The 19,210-nt window shown below is 38.6% G+C and overlaps 1 protein-coding gene across 1 annotated transcript; it reads right to left on the minus strand.

Annotated features, from left to right (window-relative positions):
- Window positions 1–240: 240 nt before the first annotated feature.
- On the minus strand, window positions 241–13,059 carry ENAM (enamelin). The gene is made up of 8 exons (XM_021702281.2): window positions 13,015–13,059; window positions 11,198–11,266; window positions 11,032–11,076; window positions 10,295–10,336; window positions 8,458–8,730; window positions 7,056–7,136; window positions 5,581–5,631; window positions 241–3,090 (listed from the first exon to the last, which is right to left on the minus strand). Exons 2-8 carry the CDS (start codon window positions 11,249–11,251, stop codon window positions 241–243), a joined length of 3,396 nt encoding a protein of 1,131 aa, XP_021557956.2. The 5' UTR covers window positions 11,252–11,266; window positions 13,015–13,059.
- Window positions 13,060–19,210: the final 6,151 nt, after the last annotated feature.

Raw genomic sequence — 19,210 nt, forward strand, 5'->3', positions numbered from 1 at the left:
TACTTCTTTTTAAGGTCTGTGTTAATTAGTGACAATACTGAATCTAGCAACCCCCAGAGGCTCAACCTCGTCAGCATCACCTGGGCCACTACTCCTATTGCTGGAATGGGGAAAAACTTAAGGATCACTAAGAGGGTCAGATACTTAATTGAGTCTGGTGAGGGGTGGGGGGATGTTGGGGAACCACTGTAGAATATCAGGTATTTTCCTTCCCCAAAGAATGTTTGGTTGCGATAATCCCTAGGCCTGAAGTAGTAAGCAGTCTTGCACATGGTCCTGTGGTGGATTGGTCCCTAACTGAAGAGAATCAAATGGAGTGTGTTCATCTGCATTAAGTGGGTCTACGTTTATACTCTGAAACTGTGCCCCAGTAGCTAACCTAGACAATGAGTTAGGACTTTCAGTAGGCATAACTGGATCTTCATCAAATGGGCCTTGCCTTCCAACGCTAGATGGAGTTCCAGTGCTGGAGGAGTGATACTTTGCTATTTTGGAGCCAAAGCATGGTAACTGTAGGATGCTTGATGGTCTTTGTTGCTGCCTTTCACCCTCATTTCCTTGCACTTCACTTTGGATTCCTTCTGGCGGAGGGCCTTCATCAGGTGTACCGATAACAAGCTGCTCAGGAGTAAGATCAACAGTTCTTTCATTGAACTGGTTGCCTTCAGATATTTGTTCCAAAACATTGTTCCCATCTCCTCCAAGGTCACTTGTGAGACAAGGCATATTCTTCGACTGAAGGGAACTGGCTTCAGGAAAGGGCACAATTCCCCTCTGGCTCAGTTGATTCTTCATTGAACATGGTGTGTTCCTTCTCAGAGTGGACACATCATCTCTGAAAGGACTTGGGTTTTGACTTCCTCCAGGCAGTCTCTTCTCTGAGCTGTTTCTTTGGTCAGGCAGGTTGCTTGTAGGGGAGATGGTATGTCTTACATGTTTAGTGTGGCTAGCTTCTGAGTACAGAGGGCTGGTGTCTTGATTCTCCCCTGGTGCAAGACCAAAGGATGGAGTATAGTCCTGGAGAGCACGTGGATTGTCCTTGTGTCCTGTGGAGCCAGCAGCACAGCAAGGGCCTCTCTGGCTTAGGTGAAATACATGTGCTTCCTTTTGACCTGCTGGGTAACTTGGAGGAATTAAGTCTGGGAAAGCCAAATGTTCTCCCTCTGGTGAATTTAACCTGGTAATTTGCATGCCATAATTCAAATTCTCACCTTCATGCCATGTTGGATTTTTCTGAAGCCCAGCTGGGGAATTACTAGGATAGTGCTGGTTCTCTGTCTGGTGTGGTGGACTAGGGGGTGCTTTGTGTAAAGCTGTTGGCTGATTCCAGAAATTTCTGTTAAAATATGGCCTTCTTTCTTTCTGCCCTTGGGGTTGAATCCTGTGGTCCCAGGAGTTCCAAGAAGGAAGCAGAGTGCTTTCTTCTTGTCCAACAGCATTATTAGCATAAGAGCCCCTCTCCACAAGTGGTGGTACAGTAGGGGCTGTATTATATGATGGAAAATTTTCATCTGGGTTCCAGGGGTAAAATTCACCGTAAGGGAAATCCTCCCTGGGTTTTGATGGATTATCTAAGGAATAGGGAAGGTATTCCTTTGGTTGATTTGAGGTGTATTGCTCGCCTTCATAGTGCCTAACTGTTGGACCTTCTTTAAAGCTTGGCTCCTCCATACCCCATCTACTTTGTCCTGGGAAAGTTTCATCTCCAGTTGGATCAACTGGGTCCTCTTCATTATAAGGGACTGTTTCTTTCAGCTCTGGAGTATTTATAGGGTACAGCGAATTTTTGGGTTGCCCTATATTATTGGGAGAATCGTCTCTTTCATCCCACATATTGCTTCTAAGATATGGTGAGTTTTCCCTGGGATCATAAGAGTTATAGTCAGGGTAGTAAACACCTCCCCTAGAGCCATGAGAAGGATGAGGTAAGTGTTCCTCCTGTCTCCCAGGATCTTCCTTAAAAGATGGGGAGATTTCTTGGTGATTCCAAGTATTTCTTCCAGCAGGAAAATGTTCTCTTGCAGGGGAAGGAATTTCCTCAGGATATACAGGTTGATACACACTGTGCTTTAATTCTGGCTGATTAGTTTCTGATTCATATGGGTTTCTTCTTGGCTCCAAAATAATCCCTTTGGGCAAATTCTGGTTTGGGGTTTGTCCATCAGAATTTGGGGCTCTTCTGGAATCTCCTCTTGGGTAATAAGAGTTTTCATGTTGATCAATAGAATTAAAATTTGGGACTAGCATGTTACTCTCAGGATGAGGCAGTTTATAGTTTGATTTATTAACTCCATAATCTTGAGAGTTTCTCCAGGGGCCAGATGGATCCCTTGTAGGAATGACTATTCTTTCTTTCGGACCTACTGGTTTCTCTCCTGGATTTTGGATTTTTTCACTGTGGACAACAGTACCATGTTTGGGACCCAGAGGAGCAACATTGGTTCCCATAGGGTATTTATTTGGTCCCTGAGGCTTTCTTCTGACATTTCCCAGATTTCCTGCATGATTGGGAGAATTCCCTCTTGCAGTAGAAGCATAAGCCTTGCGATAAATTGGATTTCCTGGACGAACTGCTTGTTTGCGTTCCAAAGCAAAGGAGTTCCACCGAGGACCCCTTTGAACCTGTTGATTTCGGTAAAAAGGCCCATTCTGTCTGTGCCCCGTGATAGTACCAGTGGGACGCCATTGTCTCCCTGCAGGAAAATTTTGGATGTTAGGATTTGGATAATTTTCATGAATATTTGGCTGACTTGGTCCCCATGTGATTTGAGTTCTTGGTACTCCCTGGCCTGAAACATTAATGGTAGAGGGTGAGATAACCCCGTTTTGAGCCGTGTTTGGGCCATGGCCACTGTTTCCTGTTGGGCTGGTGTCATTTCCGCTCTGACTCCCTGCAGGATTGGGTGCGTTTGGTTGAGTAGAATTAGTCTCAGGACCTGTTGAATTACCCGAGGGCTCAGTGGCCGGACTCTCTGTTTTAGGAGGATCTTCTTCTTTGGGTTTTTCAAAATCTTGTTCAAACATCTCTTCTGAATAATAAGGAGGACGACCCCCAAATCCCTGATATCCAAAATATCCAAAGTAAGGATTCTGTAGGGAAGAAGATGGAAATCAGTAATTATTCTTTGTTCCCCACCGTGCTGTTGCTCAGAATTTTTTAGTGTAATAGGGATATTAGCCATATGCTTCTTTTAAAACCTTAGCTATGCTTTCTTTCTTGAAAGTTAATTCCGCCTTGGTTTCCCTGACCCTGCTCCCTTCTGGTTCTCTCTTGGGGTACTCTTTCTGACGTTGCCACTCAGTTTTCTCTTCCTAGGCCTGGATCCTAAATCTGAGGGGGTTTTTTGTTTGTTTTTGTTTTTTTAAGGATTCCATTTTCTATCCTTCTCATTCTTCTGTTCTCATTTTACACACCTGCCTTGAGCAGTCTATTGCAGGCCAATGTTTTCAATATAGATATAAACCAGTGACTCCTGAAGCCATAAATCTGGCCCATGACACTCTCTCCTGAGGCTGAGGCAGCAAGACTTCATCACTAAAGATCTCATAGGTACCTCCAACTGAATGTTAATTGGGCCTATCACCCCCAAACTTCCTTCTCCAATATTCTATATCTAAACAACATTCACCACTATCTACCCAGTTTTCCAGGTTTCTACTCTCCTCTATTTCCCCTAGACAATTAATAACTAAGTCCTATAAAATCTAAACTTGCATCCTGTCCCTCCTCCTCTATCCGTGGTACCCTTGAACTATTGCAATAGTTTTCTTGCTGGTTACTCTAGGTGTGATTTTACTTTCCTCTAATCTTGTCTCTCCACTGCCATCAGAACAATAGAGTTTGGGGGTGGGGGTTGGCAGAACTTCTGTCACTTTCCTCTTTAAATATTATTTAAAGTTGCCCTACCTTACAGGATAAACTCTAAATCCCATAGCATAACATAAAAAGCAGGTCTAAAGAGTGGAGCTCTACACAGATATGGGTTAAAAATCCCTGTTCCATCAGTATTAATAGTATGCTTTGGGCTAACCTCAATTTATGATAACATCAGTTATTTGTAAACTCAAGATGATAAAATAATATCTAACTCATAAGTTTTCATGAGGGTCAAAAGCGATAACATCTGTAAAGCTCAGTGCCTGGTACTTAGTAAGTACCTAACAAATGTTATACATTATATAACACTGCCACCGCCACCACCAGCACGCTAATAATTCTTTTATAACCATCTGGCCCGCAACTATTCCATCCAGCCTCATTTCCTCTCCCTTGTACTTTATGCAGTTGCAAATCACAACTATTACTTGCAGCACTATTCACAGTAGAACCTAAATGTCTATCAACAGATGAATGGGAAAGGCAAATGTGGTAGACACACCACGGAATACTATCATTTCCCTTAAGAAAGAAGGAAACTTTGATATATGACAACATGGATGAACCTTGAGGATATTCTGCTAAGTGACATCCCAGGAGGAGGAAAAACAGACATTTTCATGCCTATGTTGGCCATTCTGCTTTATTTTTTCATACTATTGTTTTGAAAATTCAAAGTTTCTGTTTCTGGGATGCATACAATTATCTGAATCATTTTTATCTGGTAATTTCAATCTCAAAAGGATATTTTTATTTTATTTTTTAAACTTTTTAACTTTTAAAAAAGTTTTTAAAAGTTTGTTTGTTTAAGTAATCTCTACATCCAACATGGGGCTCAAACTCACGACCTGGAGATCAAGAGTTGCCTGCTCTTCTGACTGAGCCAGCCGGGCACCCCTTTTTAAAAGCCCCTTATGCCATTACATAGTAATTTCCAGTGTCATTATTTTAACTCCCTCCTTGCTCCCTTTCTCATCCCTTCATCCCCCAGAGCTATTTCACTGAGGACATATATATTTAGGGGAAAAAAGGAAGTAAGCTCCAGGGGTGGAGTCCCATGCCAGAATCACTATAATGACTTTTCTGATGACACAGGGGGCTAGAATATTTTCACAGTGTATCACTCTGTGACATGCATTTGGCTCTTCTAGTGTGGTGTGGTAAAGAAGCCATTGGACAGGGTGTCAGAAGAGCTCTAGGTCCAGTTTATCCACTAACTCAGTGGCTGAAATTGAATAGTAATTTATCTTCTTTGGGCTTCAATTTATTTGTACAATGAAGGAGTTAGATAATTACTTAATTCCCTTCTGGGGATAACTTTCTAGGTTGCATTTCCTTCCTTCTCTGCTTTTTAGTTGTTCCATCACTGTCCAGAGTCCAAAGACTCTGGAGCAAAGGTTATTACGTTAGTCTTCTTAGAGAGAGACTGAGAATAAAAGAGAGAAAGAGGGAGGGGGAGAGAGAGACAGGGAGAGTGAGGGAGGGGGGGAGAAAGGGAGAGAGGGAGGGAGAGAGTTCAGTACATGTAGAGGAGAAATGATATATCACATTTATTTTTGTTACTGGCTCCTTTTCTTATATCGTGGGCACTTGAGCTACAAATTCATGTGTTGAATTTTAACCTTTTTATTATATAGGAATCAAAAAGCAGAGGCTAATGGATTGTTATTCCTAATGGGGAATGTAGCTTTACTTGCACTCACCCCGCCTTCTTCATTGCTGACTGGTGGACGTCCATAACCTGGTGGTACCCTCTGAAATGTGAAAAGCATAATGAACTCAAGGGAAAACCAGGTTCTAGGCTGCCATTTGTTTGCATGACTCATGGCGTCTTAAAATAGTTCAAGTCAGTGATTGGGTATTAGCATTGTTCGTTTTTAGCTTCTGAGTCATTAGCTCTCACAATCTATTAATTATAATTTTTATAATTATAATCCATCAGTGAATACTGGTAAATACAAAGGCTTCAACTGGATTCTAGATTATCCTACTCAGAATACCATGTATGGCTGCATCTCCTAGCAGTCACCCCATCACCCCCAACACACACACACACACACACAGAGAGAGAGAGAGATTTGAGTGCTGTTATGATCTAAACATCCATATTAGAACATGTAATAATGGAGATTAAATAATGATGCTATTTTTAGAGAGTCTATGTCACATTTAGGATGACAAACTGACAATTTCTCCTGGATTATTACTATAACTTTTTTATTTGAGCAAGGTTTATTTTCCTAATCAAACTTGGAGGCTGAGTGTTTGCTCAGGGGAGGGTTTAGAAGATTGGTCCAACTCCCAGAGACCTTAAGGAAGTTCTATGTGGATGAGATCATAGTTGAACATGAGAATCATGCTTATCTGCTTTTTGAATCTTCACCTGGTACAGCCTTAGTTTCCTGAGTTCAGAATGGCCAGTGAAAGGAAGTCACTCTTTTAAAGAAAAAAAAAAGTAAGGAACTCTTACTCCTTGAGTGAATTGTTCCTTATTGATAAGAAGGATTCTTGGTTATAGAGTTATAGACAAGAAAAACCAATGCCATAGCTGAATAAAAAGTCATTAAATATTTGATGCTTCTGTTAGTTTAACAGCAATTGGCTTTTAAACTTTTCTTTAGTTCAAATAGTTTATTTTGTGATTTATATTTTTAATGCCTGTGATGCAATTTCAATATTGTTTTATTTTAATGATTTTAAACTTTAAAAGATTCTCATAAATATTATTTTGCAAGATTCTTTATAATGAAACATCTGTGGCTAGAAATAATAAGATATCATGGAAAGATCTTAGTCTAATCATAGCTTATCTTATGATTTTCAAACTCCATTTTGTCTCAATTTCCCCATTACATTAAATGAAGATAATTTTTGTATTTTCTAACCTCTTAGGAAAGTGGGGAATAGTAGTGAAATAGCACAGTCCTTTAAAATCAATTCATTAACTAAGTTATTAGTGGTTGTTTGGCGATTTCAACTGTTCATGTCACAAATTTGTCCAAGTAAAAAATTCATTAAACCATTTGTTCCCCTACATAATTACTGATGTGATGATTTTTTTTCATACTCTCCACTGATTGGGATATGGCATTCCATTTAGAGAGTATGAACTCATACTAGTTTGAGATATAACATGTTAATATTATTTTTCACTTCTAGTATAAAGAAAAAAACTCACATGTGGGACTTGCCAGGGTGGCTGTTGATAGAGCCCATTGCCAAATGGTGGGAATAGCCCATTGCCGAATGGTGGGAATGCCTAAAGAGAAAGAAAGAATCACAATGATGTGGAAGTGAGAAGGATAAAAGGAAAACGAAACAAACCTATTAAATACAATTGTTTGATACCTGGGAGTCTGCATCTCCTTTTGCATTAAACTGTGATTTCCTTTATTTTTAGGGCTGAGATGATAATAATAATAACAACAATTAGTATCATTGAACACTTATGTTCTAGGTATTGTGCTGTGCATTTTATTGAGGTAAACTGATTGAATCCTCATTTAAAAACAGAAGACATGTGCCAAAGACATTATTTCCTTTTCATTGAAGATTCTGAAGTTCAGAGAAGTTGAGTCATTTGCCCACAATCTCTTAGTTGATAAATGATCCAGGAGTGTCTTTTTATTCAATTTTGTATTCTCTATATCTGTAATGGCGTCTGATAATAAATAGTGTCTGTTAGGTGATGAAGAGACAGCATTTTTTAGAAGCTCCACACTGGATAATATCTTGAGAAACCATTTGCACATCTTCTCATTTTAAGTCAGGACTACTTATGCCACACAGAGGTACTGGAAGCAGTGTTACCTTTCAAGTATTTTGGATCATCGAAGCATAGACTTGGAAGGGACTTAGAGATCATATCTTTACTTGTGGGGAAGCTGCAGCCCAGAAAGTTTAAAGGGACTGCTCAAATCATTCAACAAATAAGGGCTGGGGATAGAACTTGAATCTCTGTTCCCTGACTCTTCTGTTAATGCTCATGTTATAATACCATGATGTCTCTGCATTTTAAAAGGAACCTCTCTACGGCAACAGTATTTTGGTAATTATTTTTAATTAAAAAAGAGTTTTTAAAAAATAATCTGTACACCAAATGTGGGGCTCGAACTCATGACTGTGCTCTACCGACTAAGCCAGCCAGGTGCCCCTATTTTGGTAATTTTTAAAGATTTTATTTATTTATTTGAGAGGGAGAGCACGAGCAGGGGGAAGAGACAGAGGGAGAGGGAGAAACAGACTCCCTGGTGAGCAGGGAGCCCGATGCGGGACTCGATCCCAAGACCCTGAGATCATGACCTGAGCCGAAGGCAGACACTCAACCGACTGAGCCACCCAGGCATCCCTTGGTAATTTTTAATCAAACAAAGGCTGGAGCTAACTTGCAAGGCAATTTTCAATACGTGGTGCAACATCATCTGAGAAGAATGTAAAAACTAAAGATTCAATTTCATACATAGCAGTACCTGTATTGAGAAACATTGGAGAAAGTGTGTATGTGGGGAGGGTACGGCTCTTCCAATCCCTCTAAGGCCATTTATGGACTCTGGTTTGGAATTTTGCTGGGCAAGCCTCACCTGAGGTGGCTGGGTTTCCTCTTCTGGCTGTGCTGGGGTAGGTGGTGGCTGCTTTAAAGGCCGCTTTGGTTGTGGCTTTTTTGGTTGAGGCTGGTTGGGTTTCTGAGTCTCTGGGGCTTGATCAGTCTTGCTCTTTTGGCGTTTGGGTGCTGAAGGGGATGAGGGTTTCTGTGGGTGGCCTGTGTTGGGTGGTGGTTGAGGCCACATGGGCAGCTGGTACTGTGGGAAGAGCTGCGGCATACCATTCCCATACAAGGGGCCCAGTTGTGCCATCTGCAAGGGTAGCAGATAACAGTCACATTGTAGGAGGGCCGAGATCCCAGCTTTCCTCATCCATTAATGTTAGTCTCTAAAACTCAGCCAAGGATCTTAAAAATTCTATGAAATTTAACTCAACCATGGAAGCCTCAAGATCTTTAGCATTTCTTTAAATGTTGTCTTACAGAAATGAATTTCAGTCTCTTAGAAAATCAACCAACCAAGCAAAGCAAAAGACAAGATTAGGTGAGAAATTTCATTTTAAGAATTTGGCTAATAGTTTTCTAACTCTGAAGCACTGACTCACGTAAGAAGTGAATGAGTCAGGTTACAGAGGAGATGACGTCAAATTCAAAACTCCTGTGGCTTGTTACAGGCTGGAAAAGGAGAAAAAGCAAAAAAGAAGGTAAAGGAAGCGAGAGTGACAAACAGGAAAAACAATGAAAGAGAGAGAGAGAATAAAAATTCTCTGTGTGAACATCCTTATATGGTGCCTATGGTTTTTGATGGCTGGTGAATTTTCATTAATTCCATCTTCATTATTAAAATCTCCACAATTTCAAGGTTGCCAGGGAAGCAAAAGTAGTTATAATCTGAAAAAGTTAATTTATGAATTGACCTCCTACAATGTCAGTTCCCATTCAAACATTCCTGCTCTGGTTTAACACCAGTCTCTATCCCCAGTCTTCATTAATCAGTCTCTTGCTGTCTCTTGGGTGATGCACACAAATACAGAGCAAACGCCATGTGGATCAATGGAAGGTGAAATTGTGCATCTTGCATTGATGCAGAATTTCATGATCATTAACTTGGTGAAAATTTCAAATCACAGGCAAAGTCCCTAAAACCGAGAATGAGAGTTTGAAAGAGTTGGGCCAATCAATAGTTGAAGAGAAAATTGGCAAGGATGATGATAGTGGGTGAGAAGCTTTCAAAGAGAATGGCTTGAATAAAGGATTAAGAGGAAATTGATGAAGTCCTTGACTTTCCTCCGATAGTTCTCATGATCATCACAAAAGTAAAAGTGACATATTGTATTGCTGTACTGTCATATAATTTTGTCAGAAAAATGATGCCAAAAGATCCAACTGATACGTGATTCATTATTAGTTGCTTCTAAGAGTTGGCACTAGTGCTGGTTATAACCTAAATTTATTTAAATAAGATAAAAACTTATTTCATAATTTTAGTGTTATCTTTCAAGATAATCCAAATAAAATTTAGTCCCCCCCCCACATACAACTGGAGTATTTACTATGCTGTTTTTTTGTCCTCATTATTTGTGATTATATGTTGTGTGATCTTTTCCCAGAACCGATTTCTCTTGGATATAAAGAATGTTGGTAATTAATAAATGATTTTTATTTACATAAGAGAACAACAGTAAAGAACAAGAAGAAAATTTGGGGTAAGGAGACAGGTGAAATGATTTTCCCCCCTTGAAACTCTTATAATGATTACATTGTAATTAAAACACATGGATAGCTATTGGTATCTTTGGTAGCTATGACAAGCCTTATAATGTAACTATCTGTATATAAACAAGAAATTGTCAGAAATAGTAAAAAGCAGAACTTACATGTGGGGAGTTCATAAAGTTGAATTGACCATACCGCATCATCTGTGACCAAAGGAATCCAAAGGTACAAAGTGAAAACGTTTTATCTAATCAGTCTACAAATCACTGGAAATAAGTTGAATTTCTGATTTTAACATACAACAGTCATAATGTCTTTTACTAGTTATGCATGAATTTAAAATAAGTGTGCAATTAAAACCCTAAGTCACTTTAATTTTTAAGTCAGAATTTTGAGAGGAATAATATAGAATAACAGAGAGTAAAAATCGTGTCTACTTTGAAGTTTTTGAATGTTGCACTCAATTTTTGAAGTTTGGGATTTGAGAATGTGATAATTCTATGAAAAGATGATTCTCCTTTCTGATGTATATTGAATTTGGCTAATGATCTTGGCTATGAGTCATGTAGAAGATACTATATGCTTATGTGTCTACCTTCTAGAAACCCTTGATACAAATGTCTACCTTTGCTAGCTTGAAAACTTAGCAAAGAAGCTAACATTAACTATACTTGGACCCAAATTCACATTTACCTTGGAAAGGAATATTGAAGTATGTAGGTGGTATGATGCTGGGGAAATTACTACTTTGCCTTGATTTGAGAGTTTAAGTCTTTCAAATTTCCCTCTCTCTGTCTCTTTCATAAGAAATTTTATATATCAGAAAGTTTTCTTTTTTTTAATGGACTCTCAGTACAGGGCTTTGGAAAACTTCTCCCCAGAGACTTAATATACATACCTCCTCACTTTTACTGCTAAATCCAGGCATTCGAGGCATTCGCATCTGGAAGTAAAGAACAATAGTGACAAATTCAGAACATCAGTTGAAATAAACCCAATAATTATCTCTACACTATGCAACAATAGAACACAAAGAAAAGTCCTAAAAAATTTTTGATACTCACTGGCATAGCAACAGAATTACCAAGCAGACCTAGAAAGACCAGGAGAATCTTCATTTTTCCACTTGGTACCTGGAATACAAAACTGGATTTTATTTTTGGCCTGTGAAATAATTCTGCTGGAGAGCACAGAAATAGACCATGATGGGGGCCTTGGCTGCCATTTTTCCTTTACATTAAGAAACTACTAGTCATTACCTCGTACTGTTCTAAACTGTGAAAAGGTCAGATTAAATATGAAAGATAAAAGTGAGGGAGGGAGAGAGAAGATTGATACTTGAGAAGATGGGAGATGGTTCATAGCACTGGAATATGACATTAGAAACTAGGAGTTTACCTGAACAATATGAATATTGATGATTTTGAGGTGCTAGTTGCTAGGCTGGTTTAGAACAGCATAGTAACGTCCGATTATAATCACCATTCAGAATAATCTGTTTCAGTGAGGGTGCAGTCCAAAATCAACACTTTGAGCTACTTTCTAAGGTGCCATAGACAACATTCCATTATACAGAGGCTGGAATATTCCAGAATTCTACCCTTTTATTCTTTCCTCTATTGTTTTTATTATTATTATTGCTTTTATTATTATTTTATCTTTAAAATATCACTTCTGCTCAAGGGCTGGTCAGAGAAATAGAAAAATATAGGCAAAGGTGTATTTCTTTTTGTTAGAGACTTTGATTAAACATATAGATGAAGAGATTAAGACTGTAGATTTACATGTGAAGTTTGAGAATGTTTTCATGGATTTCATTTATCCCACTCTAGTTAATTATGTAAGCCTTGTGTAATTAAGACTTGTAGTTACATCTTTGAACAAGGTTTTTTTTTCTGAAGCACTTACTTGTGTAATTCCTTAATAAAACTATCTTCTATTTGCATATACAATAGAGGAAAGTGAAAGTTTTAATCAGAATGAATTATTTTCGTGGTACATCAGATCCAGCACAATTCCTAGCAGAGTAACCAGCATGTAGACACCAGTGGTTGCTCAGTCTTTTTTGTTCCTCTTTCCTTTTTCTGGGCATGAAATGCATCTAGAAGTATTTTGAGCCAATGCTCACCCTTCTGTTTGCTTCCCGTAGGAGCACTATAATTAAAGGAAACTTCAGCATTTTCCTAAATTATAGGTGTAGTCAATTACCTTTTATATATCAGAGGAGTCGGAGAGTTTAATTAAACAAAGGAAGCAGTAATATGTAAATGCCTTTCCTGTTAATTAAAGATTTTCAGAGTCATGGCATTGTAGAAAATTGAAAATAAAAACTGAAGCTAATGTCCTCAGTGTAGGCTCACAAGAACACAAGGAAGCTAATAAAGAGAATATTGGTGAATGCTTTCCTTTCTAAATCTACCTCCTAAGATTAGGGCCCAAGATTTTGGGGAACTATTGGACGTTTAATTTCTCTCTTACCTAATCATCCATTCAATCTCTGTAGCAGCTACCATTGAGATTCTTGATAATGTCACACACTTAAGTAAGAAGATGTAGCCTTTTGTTTTGCCAATACAAAATGCCACTCCTTTTCTCTTTTGTAAAATTAATATATTATATTGGACGACTGATAGTTTCCTTCCATCTCCAGAGGTTTATGGTTGGATGAAAGTCTATGATTAGCTTTTTTTTTTTTTAACTGAAAATAACACGCATAATGGTTGCTATAGAGTACAAAGACTATGTAAGTACTTACTTCTTCATCCCATCTTTGTTTCTTCTGACATATTTAACAGTGTTTTACCCTCTCAAATGTACTTCTGACTATATTTAGTTGATATGTGACCTGTATGTATTATAAAAAATGAATGAAAATACTCACCAAATTATCTAGCTTAGGAAGAGGGGCTCCATGCCTCTACCGAAGCAGTATTTTTTCACCAAAATATTAAAAATACAGATGTGGCATGAGAAGGAACTCAAATATAGAAATGAAACAAATAAATGAAATGAATAGCAAAACTTCAGCTCTAAAGCAGTGCATGTTATGTTAATTATTTTCTCCAATCGTAGCCTTATTAGAGGGATTTCAAAATCAAGCTGAGTCTTCTGTTGCTTTAAGAGAAGGGTAAAAGCTAAATCAGAGAGAAAATGACCCAGGAACGGTATTTTGAGATATTTCTAATGCAGTGTTGATAAAACTTGACTGCTCTATAGGGAGATGTACAAAAGCATAGTATTAACTGAGATCTAAGTAGGTTGGAAGAAAAGTTAGAAGAAAAACAATCCACCAAATAAACCTAGTTTAAAGTTTTATCAGAAGATCAGTACGCAAACAGTGACTATATAACCAACATCAAAGAATGCAATAAGGAGGTCAACCAATATCTGTGAATTAAGTTCATTTTTTTGACACTATATTATTTACGCTAATAATCTCTAATACTCACCCAATGCCAGTTAGTAGCTCCAATATATAACAAATAACTTTTACTTGAACTTTGTTAGCCTGTCTGTAATATATTCTTACTGGTCTACAGTGGAAATAACTACAAGTTGCTGAAGCCAAGGAGATCTCAAGGAGCAAGACACGTTTATTTCTTAATAATAAAACAAAAATTCTTCACGAAGATGTCATGGTGTGTAACAAAAAGGCTTAAAATAAAAAAATTCCTCCTGTAAGAAAGCTTGGGATAGCAAGGTCACATTTAAGCTCTGTTGTAGACCTGCACAACCAATCAGCTTTGAGAAAAATGGTTTTGCCATCACAAGAGTTTAAGGTAAAAAAACACATCCAATGTAAATTTATAATGTGTTATTATAGGAGCTGTCAAATCAAGTCTCTTATTATGTATAATAACAGTCCAGGAAAATGAGCTTACAGCTGTAAGATTTAGAAGATGCTTCCTTTGATGAATTTGGGGGTTTTTCAAGTATAGAAACTTTGTTTTTGCAAAGATATTTAGGGACAAAAGTGTATATTAACTATATCCTATTGTGATAAATCATGGATTATCATCGAAATGCAGGCCAACATATACTATAATTTAATATATTATTAATATTTTTTAATACATAATTAAAATGAGCTGTAATGTTATCTCCATGGACACTCAGTGACTTCATTTGATTTGTATTACATAACGCTACCAGGACATAGTGTTCTTTTTGAAGTCAAATATAGTTGATTCACTTGGGATTCAGCGTTTGGAACAGATAGGCAAAATGATAAATGAACTCTCAGCTATTTGTGATGATACAACTTCATGAGGCGATGAGTTGAGGAATTTACTGAAGGGGTTATGTGATGGATGTTTTTTGAAATCTGACTTTATATAATAAAGATTTCCCTTCTAAATAAACGGGAAACTTTTACTTTTCATTCATGAGAGCAACTTTGCTCTCTTTGCCATCCTTGGGTTCTGCTGTTCTCTTATGGCTCCACAAGAGAAAAAAAAATTGTTGTGGTGATCTTTGCTTATTTTCTTGTTGGCATTTAAAAATTAAGACTGTTTGAATTTGATGCCCCAAACTGGTTCCTACTCGGTATGATAGTGCACATCAGTTCATGCAGTGGTTCTACAGAGCGCTGCTATTCTTCCAAGGCATCTGGGGTGCTATGTCCTCCCTCTTGGGCCAAATAACTTCTGAGCACCCCCTCCCCCTCCCACCATCTCCCTGAATGTAGTACCACAAAGAATAAAATTGCACCAGAATATTTGATTTTCAATGAAGTTCTAAAGATCTTTTAAGTCTGTCTCCAAGATGTACAAAAGTCTATCTGCTGCAAGTGCCTGTGTGTCTTTGATTTTGTAGACGGTGAGTAGCAGCTATAATGCTGTTTGTACTGTGTGTATGTTGAGATGAATTTGCAAGTGGTAGGACATGGAGGGGACAGTGTATTCATGTAGGTGAAATGGGGATCCTGAAGCTGGATGACGCTGGCCTTTGCCTGCGCCCTTCACAGAGAGACGAGTTTTGATGTTGGCCTGAGCCATTTAGGTTATTTCGAGGTGCCACTAAACTTCACTTTTTTTTTTTTTTTAAAGTAAGCTCTAGGCCCAGTGTGGGGCTTGAACTCATGACCCTGAGATCAGGAGTTACATGCTCTACTGACCGAGCCAGGCAGGTGCCCCTACTTTTGGCTGCTTTCTTTATTTACCCTTGTTCCCTCTGCCACAAGGCTGGTTAGTGGTCATGAAATAATTCATGTTTTAAATATCCAGCTAGCTATTGAATGGGAATTCTTCGTAGTGGTGGGTAGGATTGAGGAAACAATCAAGTCTCTTTTTTCTTTCAAAACACTGAAGAAATGCTTAACTTGATAAAATATTTTGAAACCAGTCCTTTGTGACCTTTCCTTTGACTCCAATCATCTCTGCTGATTTTATAAATGATTTTTCCCTCCAAACAATTACAACTACTAGTGAACATGTTAATGATTCGGCTTTTAAAAAAAATTTAGTGTTTCTCCTCTCTTTTTTCTCTGTGTTCCCCCTCTTGTCCATAAAACCAGTCTTCTTAACCTCTTAACTGGGATTTGTAAATGTATGAAATTGTATATAAGAATTTATGTATTTGGGTGTAAATGCATTTTTTTTTCCCTGAAGGAGAGCCCATATCCTCCAAAGGTCTCTGACTGCCCCACTTTTTTTTTGTTGTTGTTGTCTCCAATTATTATTTTTTAATTTATTATTATTATTTTTATTGTTATGTTAATCCCCATACATTACATCATTAGTTTTAGATGTAGTGTTCCATGATTGTTGTCTCCAATTATTAAGATTCTCTCATTGTCCTAGATGTGAAGCCAGTAGGAACAGAAAAGTCTTTCGGTTTCTTACCGTAGATATCGTGGAAAGAGGCCAGGCTTTGGAGTTGGCAAGCCTGAGTTTAAACTTTCCACAAATATCCAGTTGTTTGTTTCTCCATTTAGTAAAATGGGGATTATATGTTTCTTCTAAGAAGTAGATTGAATAATGCATGCCAAGGGCCTAGCACCTAGTAGGCATGGGGTGATAATCAATGACAGATCAGTACATGGTTCCACATTACACCTTGTAATGATTTATTTTAATTTATTTTATTTTAATTCTACTATCATTAATATTATACCTTGTAATGATTTACTAAGGAGTCAAGGAATAAAGGCAGTCATAGTTCTCAGAACAAATAGATCCTCCTCTAAGCACAACTGTGGAGCTGAAGTTCTATGGATTACTATTAATAGAACACTCTCACACTGCAGGATTAGTGAATGAAACACTTGAGATGAATAGTGCCTTTGGAATTCGTTACTGGTGGCCACATAGTTTCTAAGTACCCATAACCTTCACTTCTCTCTGGAACCGTTCATATAGCATATCCACAGGCTCTAAACATGAGACAGAAGTGAGACGCTCTTCTGTCGTAGGAGAAGAAGAGTTGCTGTTGAACTCTCACAGATGAAATGGTTGATAGTGTTTTATTCTACAAACATTTCCTGACTGGCCTCTTCATGTGAAGCCCCAGCTTAAGTGCCCACTCGTTCTGCACAAGACACCAGGGTAGCAAGTTTTCCGAGTCAGAACTCAGCGTTGGGTTCAAACTTCCAACTTCTATGACTTTCTTGTTTTAAAATCTTGGTCGATTGAATTAATCTTTTTAAGCTTCAGTTTCTTCATTTGTAAAGTGGAGGATAATAATAGTATTTCCTTCATTGGTTTGTTAAGAATTCAGTGAGATAATTCATTTAAAGTTCATAGCATAGGGGCACCTGGGTGGCTCAGTGGGTAAAGCATCTGCCTTCGGCTCAGGTCATGATCCCAGGGTCCTGGGATTGAGCCCCGCATCGGTCTCCCTGCTCCGCGGGAAGCCTGCTTCTCCCTCTCCCACTCCCCCTGCTGGTGTTCCCTCTCTCGCTGTGTCTCCCTTTGTCAAATAAATAAATAAATAAAAAATCTTTAAAGTTCACAGCATAGAGCTCAAATAAATCTTATAAATAAATAGATAGATGTTATCCATGATTATGATTAGATATTGCTTAATAGCTGCTTTAATACTGACCACCGATATATTTCCTGAAGACTTTTTGAAGAATGTTTCATTCATTATTCTCATTATGCTTATTCATTAAAAAACAAAACAAAGCAAAAATGGAAAACAAATACAGTCCCCCCACCCCCCACCATCCACTGCCCCTGGAGCAATGAAACTTACATAAATAGAATACAGAAAAAAAGAAACGGGATCATAAAGTTGATCAGATTTATCCAGTTTAAGTCCGGCTTTTGGCCTGCAAAGACAAAGTTATTCTGGGATGTCCGTGAGTTCCTGCTGGTGGATGGTTATTTATTTGGACCACCCTCAGAGGTAGTGTTTACTTCTTGGAGCTCTGAGTCATAACTCTCTTGTAGGTACTCAAGATCAGTTTTAAAATGATTCGGAATCGAGGGTAGACTACCTTGTTCTCCATCTTCCCTCTTCATCCGGAGAAGAAAATGTAACCCAGTGGCTAAGAACACAGGCCTTGGGGTTCAGAATACTGAGTAACGTCTACGCTGTGCTTAAGAACAGCACCTGACTCCTGCCTAAGTCCTTCATATGGGTTAAATGTTTTTCTACTTCTTACACCTCATATAAGCTGGTTGTGATTTCGTCTCAGTGTAGAAATAATTTATTTGTTGACCATTTCCTGTGTATGTTGAGAGCTGTTTTAAGCACCTTTTATGGGTTAACTCATTATTTTCCTCACCATAACCCTATGAGATAGCTTCTATTATTACACATATTTTATTATAAGGAAACCAACATGCAGAAAGATTAAATAGTTTGTTCATGGTTCCACAGCCAGTAGGTATCTAAAGCTGGATAGTCTGGCTCCAGAGCCCCTGTTCTGTCCTCCACTCCGTGCTGCCTTGGCCTGAATTGAAGCAATAGTGGGAAGATGGAGTTTTCTAGCTTTTCCTTTTAAAACAATGGTTGCCAATATTCCTATTTTGGTGTCTCAATGTTAACTGTGGAGAAAAGTCACAGGAAGTCAGACTATCTAGCTTCTAGTTCTTGATTGATGACTTACCAACCCTGGGACATTGGGAATGCCATTAGACTTCACAGTGTTTTAGTTTCTTTAACAAAAACCTGTCTATTTGTTTTCCCAAGCATATGATATTATCCTCCCCCAGTAGAGTAGAATATTAGTGGGCTGGACTTTCAGTCTAAGAGAATCCTAAAATATTTGCAGTTCAGTTCTGATGAAATGCCTGGTTGAGGAAAGTGGTTTTGGAAAAAGAGCTATCAAGCCTCCTGGGAACTCCAAGATCTGTCCCTGGATCAGTCATACTATCAGTAGGCTATACTTTTAGATTAGTTTAGCTCCTTTAAAAAATCACCTTCAAGGGGCGCCTGGGTGGCTCAGTTGGTTAAGCGACTGCCTTCAGCTCAGGTCATGATCTCAGGGTCCTGGGATCGAGCCCCGCATCGGGCTCCCTGCTCGGCGGGAAGCCTGCTTCTCCCTCTCCCACTCCCCCTGCTTGTGTTCCCTCTCTCGCTGTGTCTCTCTCAGTCAAATAAATAAATAAAATCTTTAAAAAAAAATCACCTTCATTAAGTAACACTAAAGCTCACAAATGAGATAGGCATAGGAAATCTGCCTTTATTAAGTGACCATTTATGTTGGGCCCAGTCCAAGTGAGTGGTGTTAGAATGGTGAACACCATAGATAGTCTGTGCCTTCACGGAGCTATTTATCCAACAGTGGATCTAGACATTGCAATATCGGGTGGAGTACAGTTATTACACAGCATTACAATAAGGAATAAAATTGGAGAAGTTCGGAGCATGTAAGAGTGATTTTATGGAAAGCATCCCAGAGGAAGTGAGATGAAAGCTGTTACCTGATATCTGAGTTGAAGGTAGCCAGAAGAGCATAGAAAAGGATGCAAGGCAGAGAACAGCACTGGTGAAGTCTGGAGGAAGAATGAGAAAGCTGACTCTCAGCAACTTAGAAGTATCTAGAATGGCTGGGAAAGAACTCCAGGGCTGAGAGTGGTGAGGGGCAAGGCTGGAAGAAGTGAGCAGGGCTAGTCAAACCAATGGCA

Source organism: Neomonachus schauinslandi, chromosome 2 (genome assembly GCF_002201575.2).
Source record: "Neomonachus schauinslandi chromosome 2, ASM220157v2, whole genome shotgun sequence".
NCBI classification, from domain to species: domain Eukaryota; kingdom Metazoa; phylum Chordata; class Mammalia; order Carnivora; family Phocidae; genus Neomonachus; species Neomonachus schauinslandi.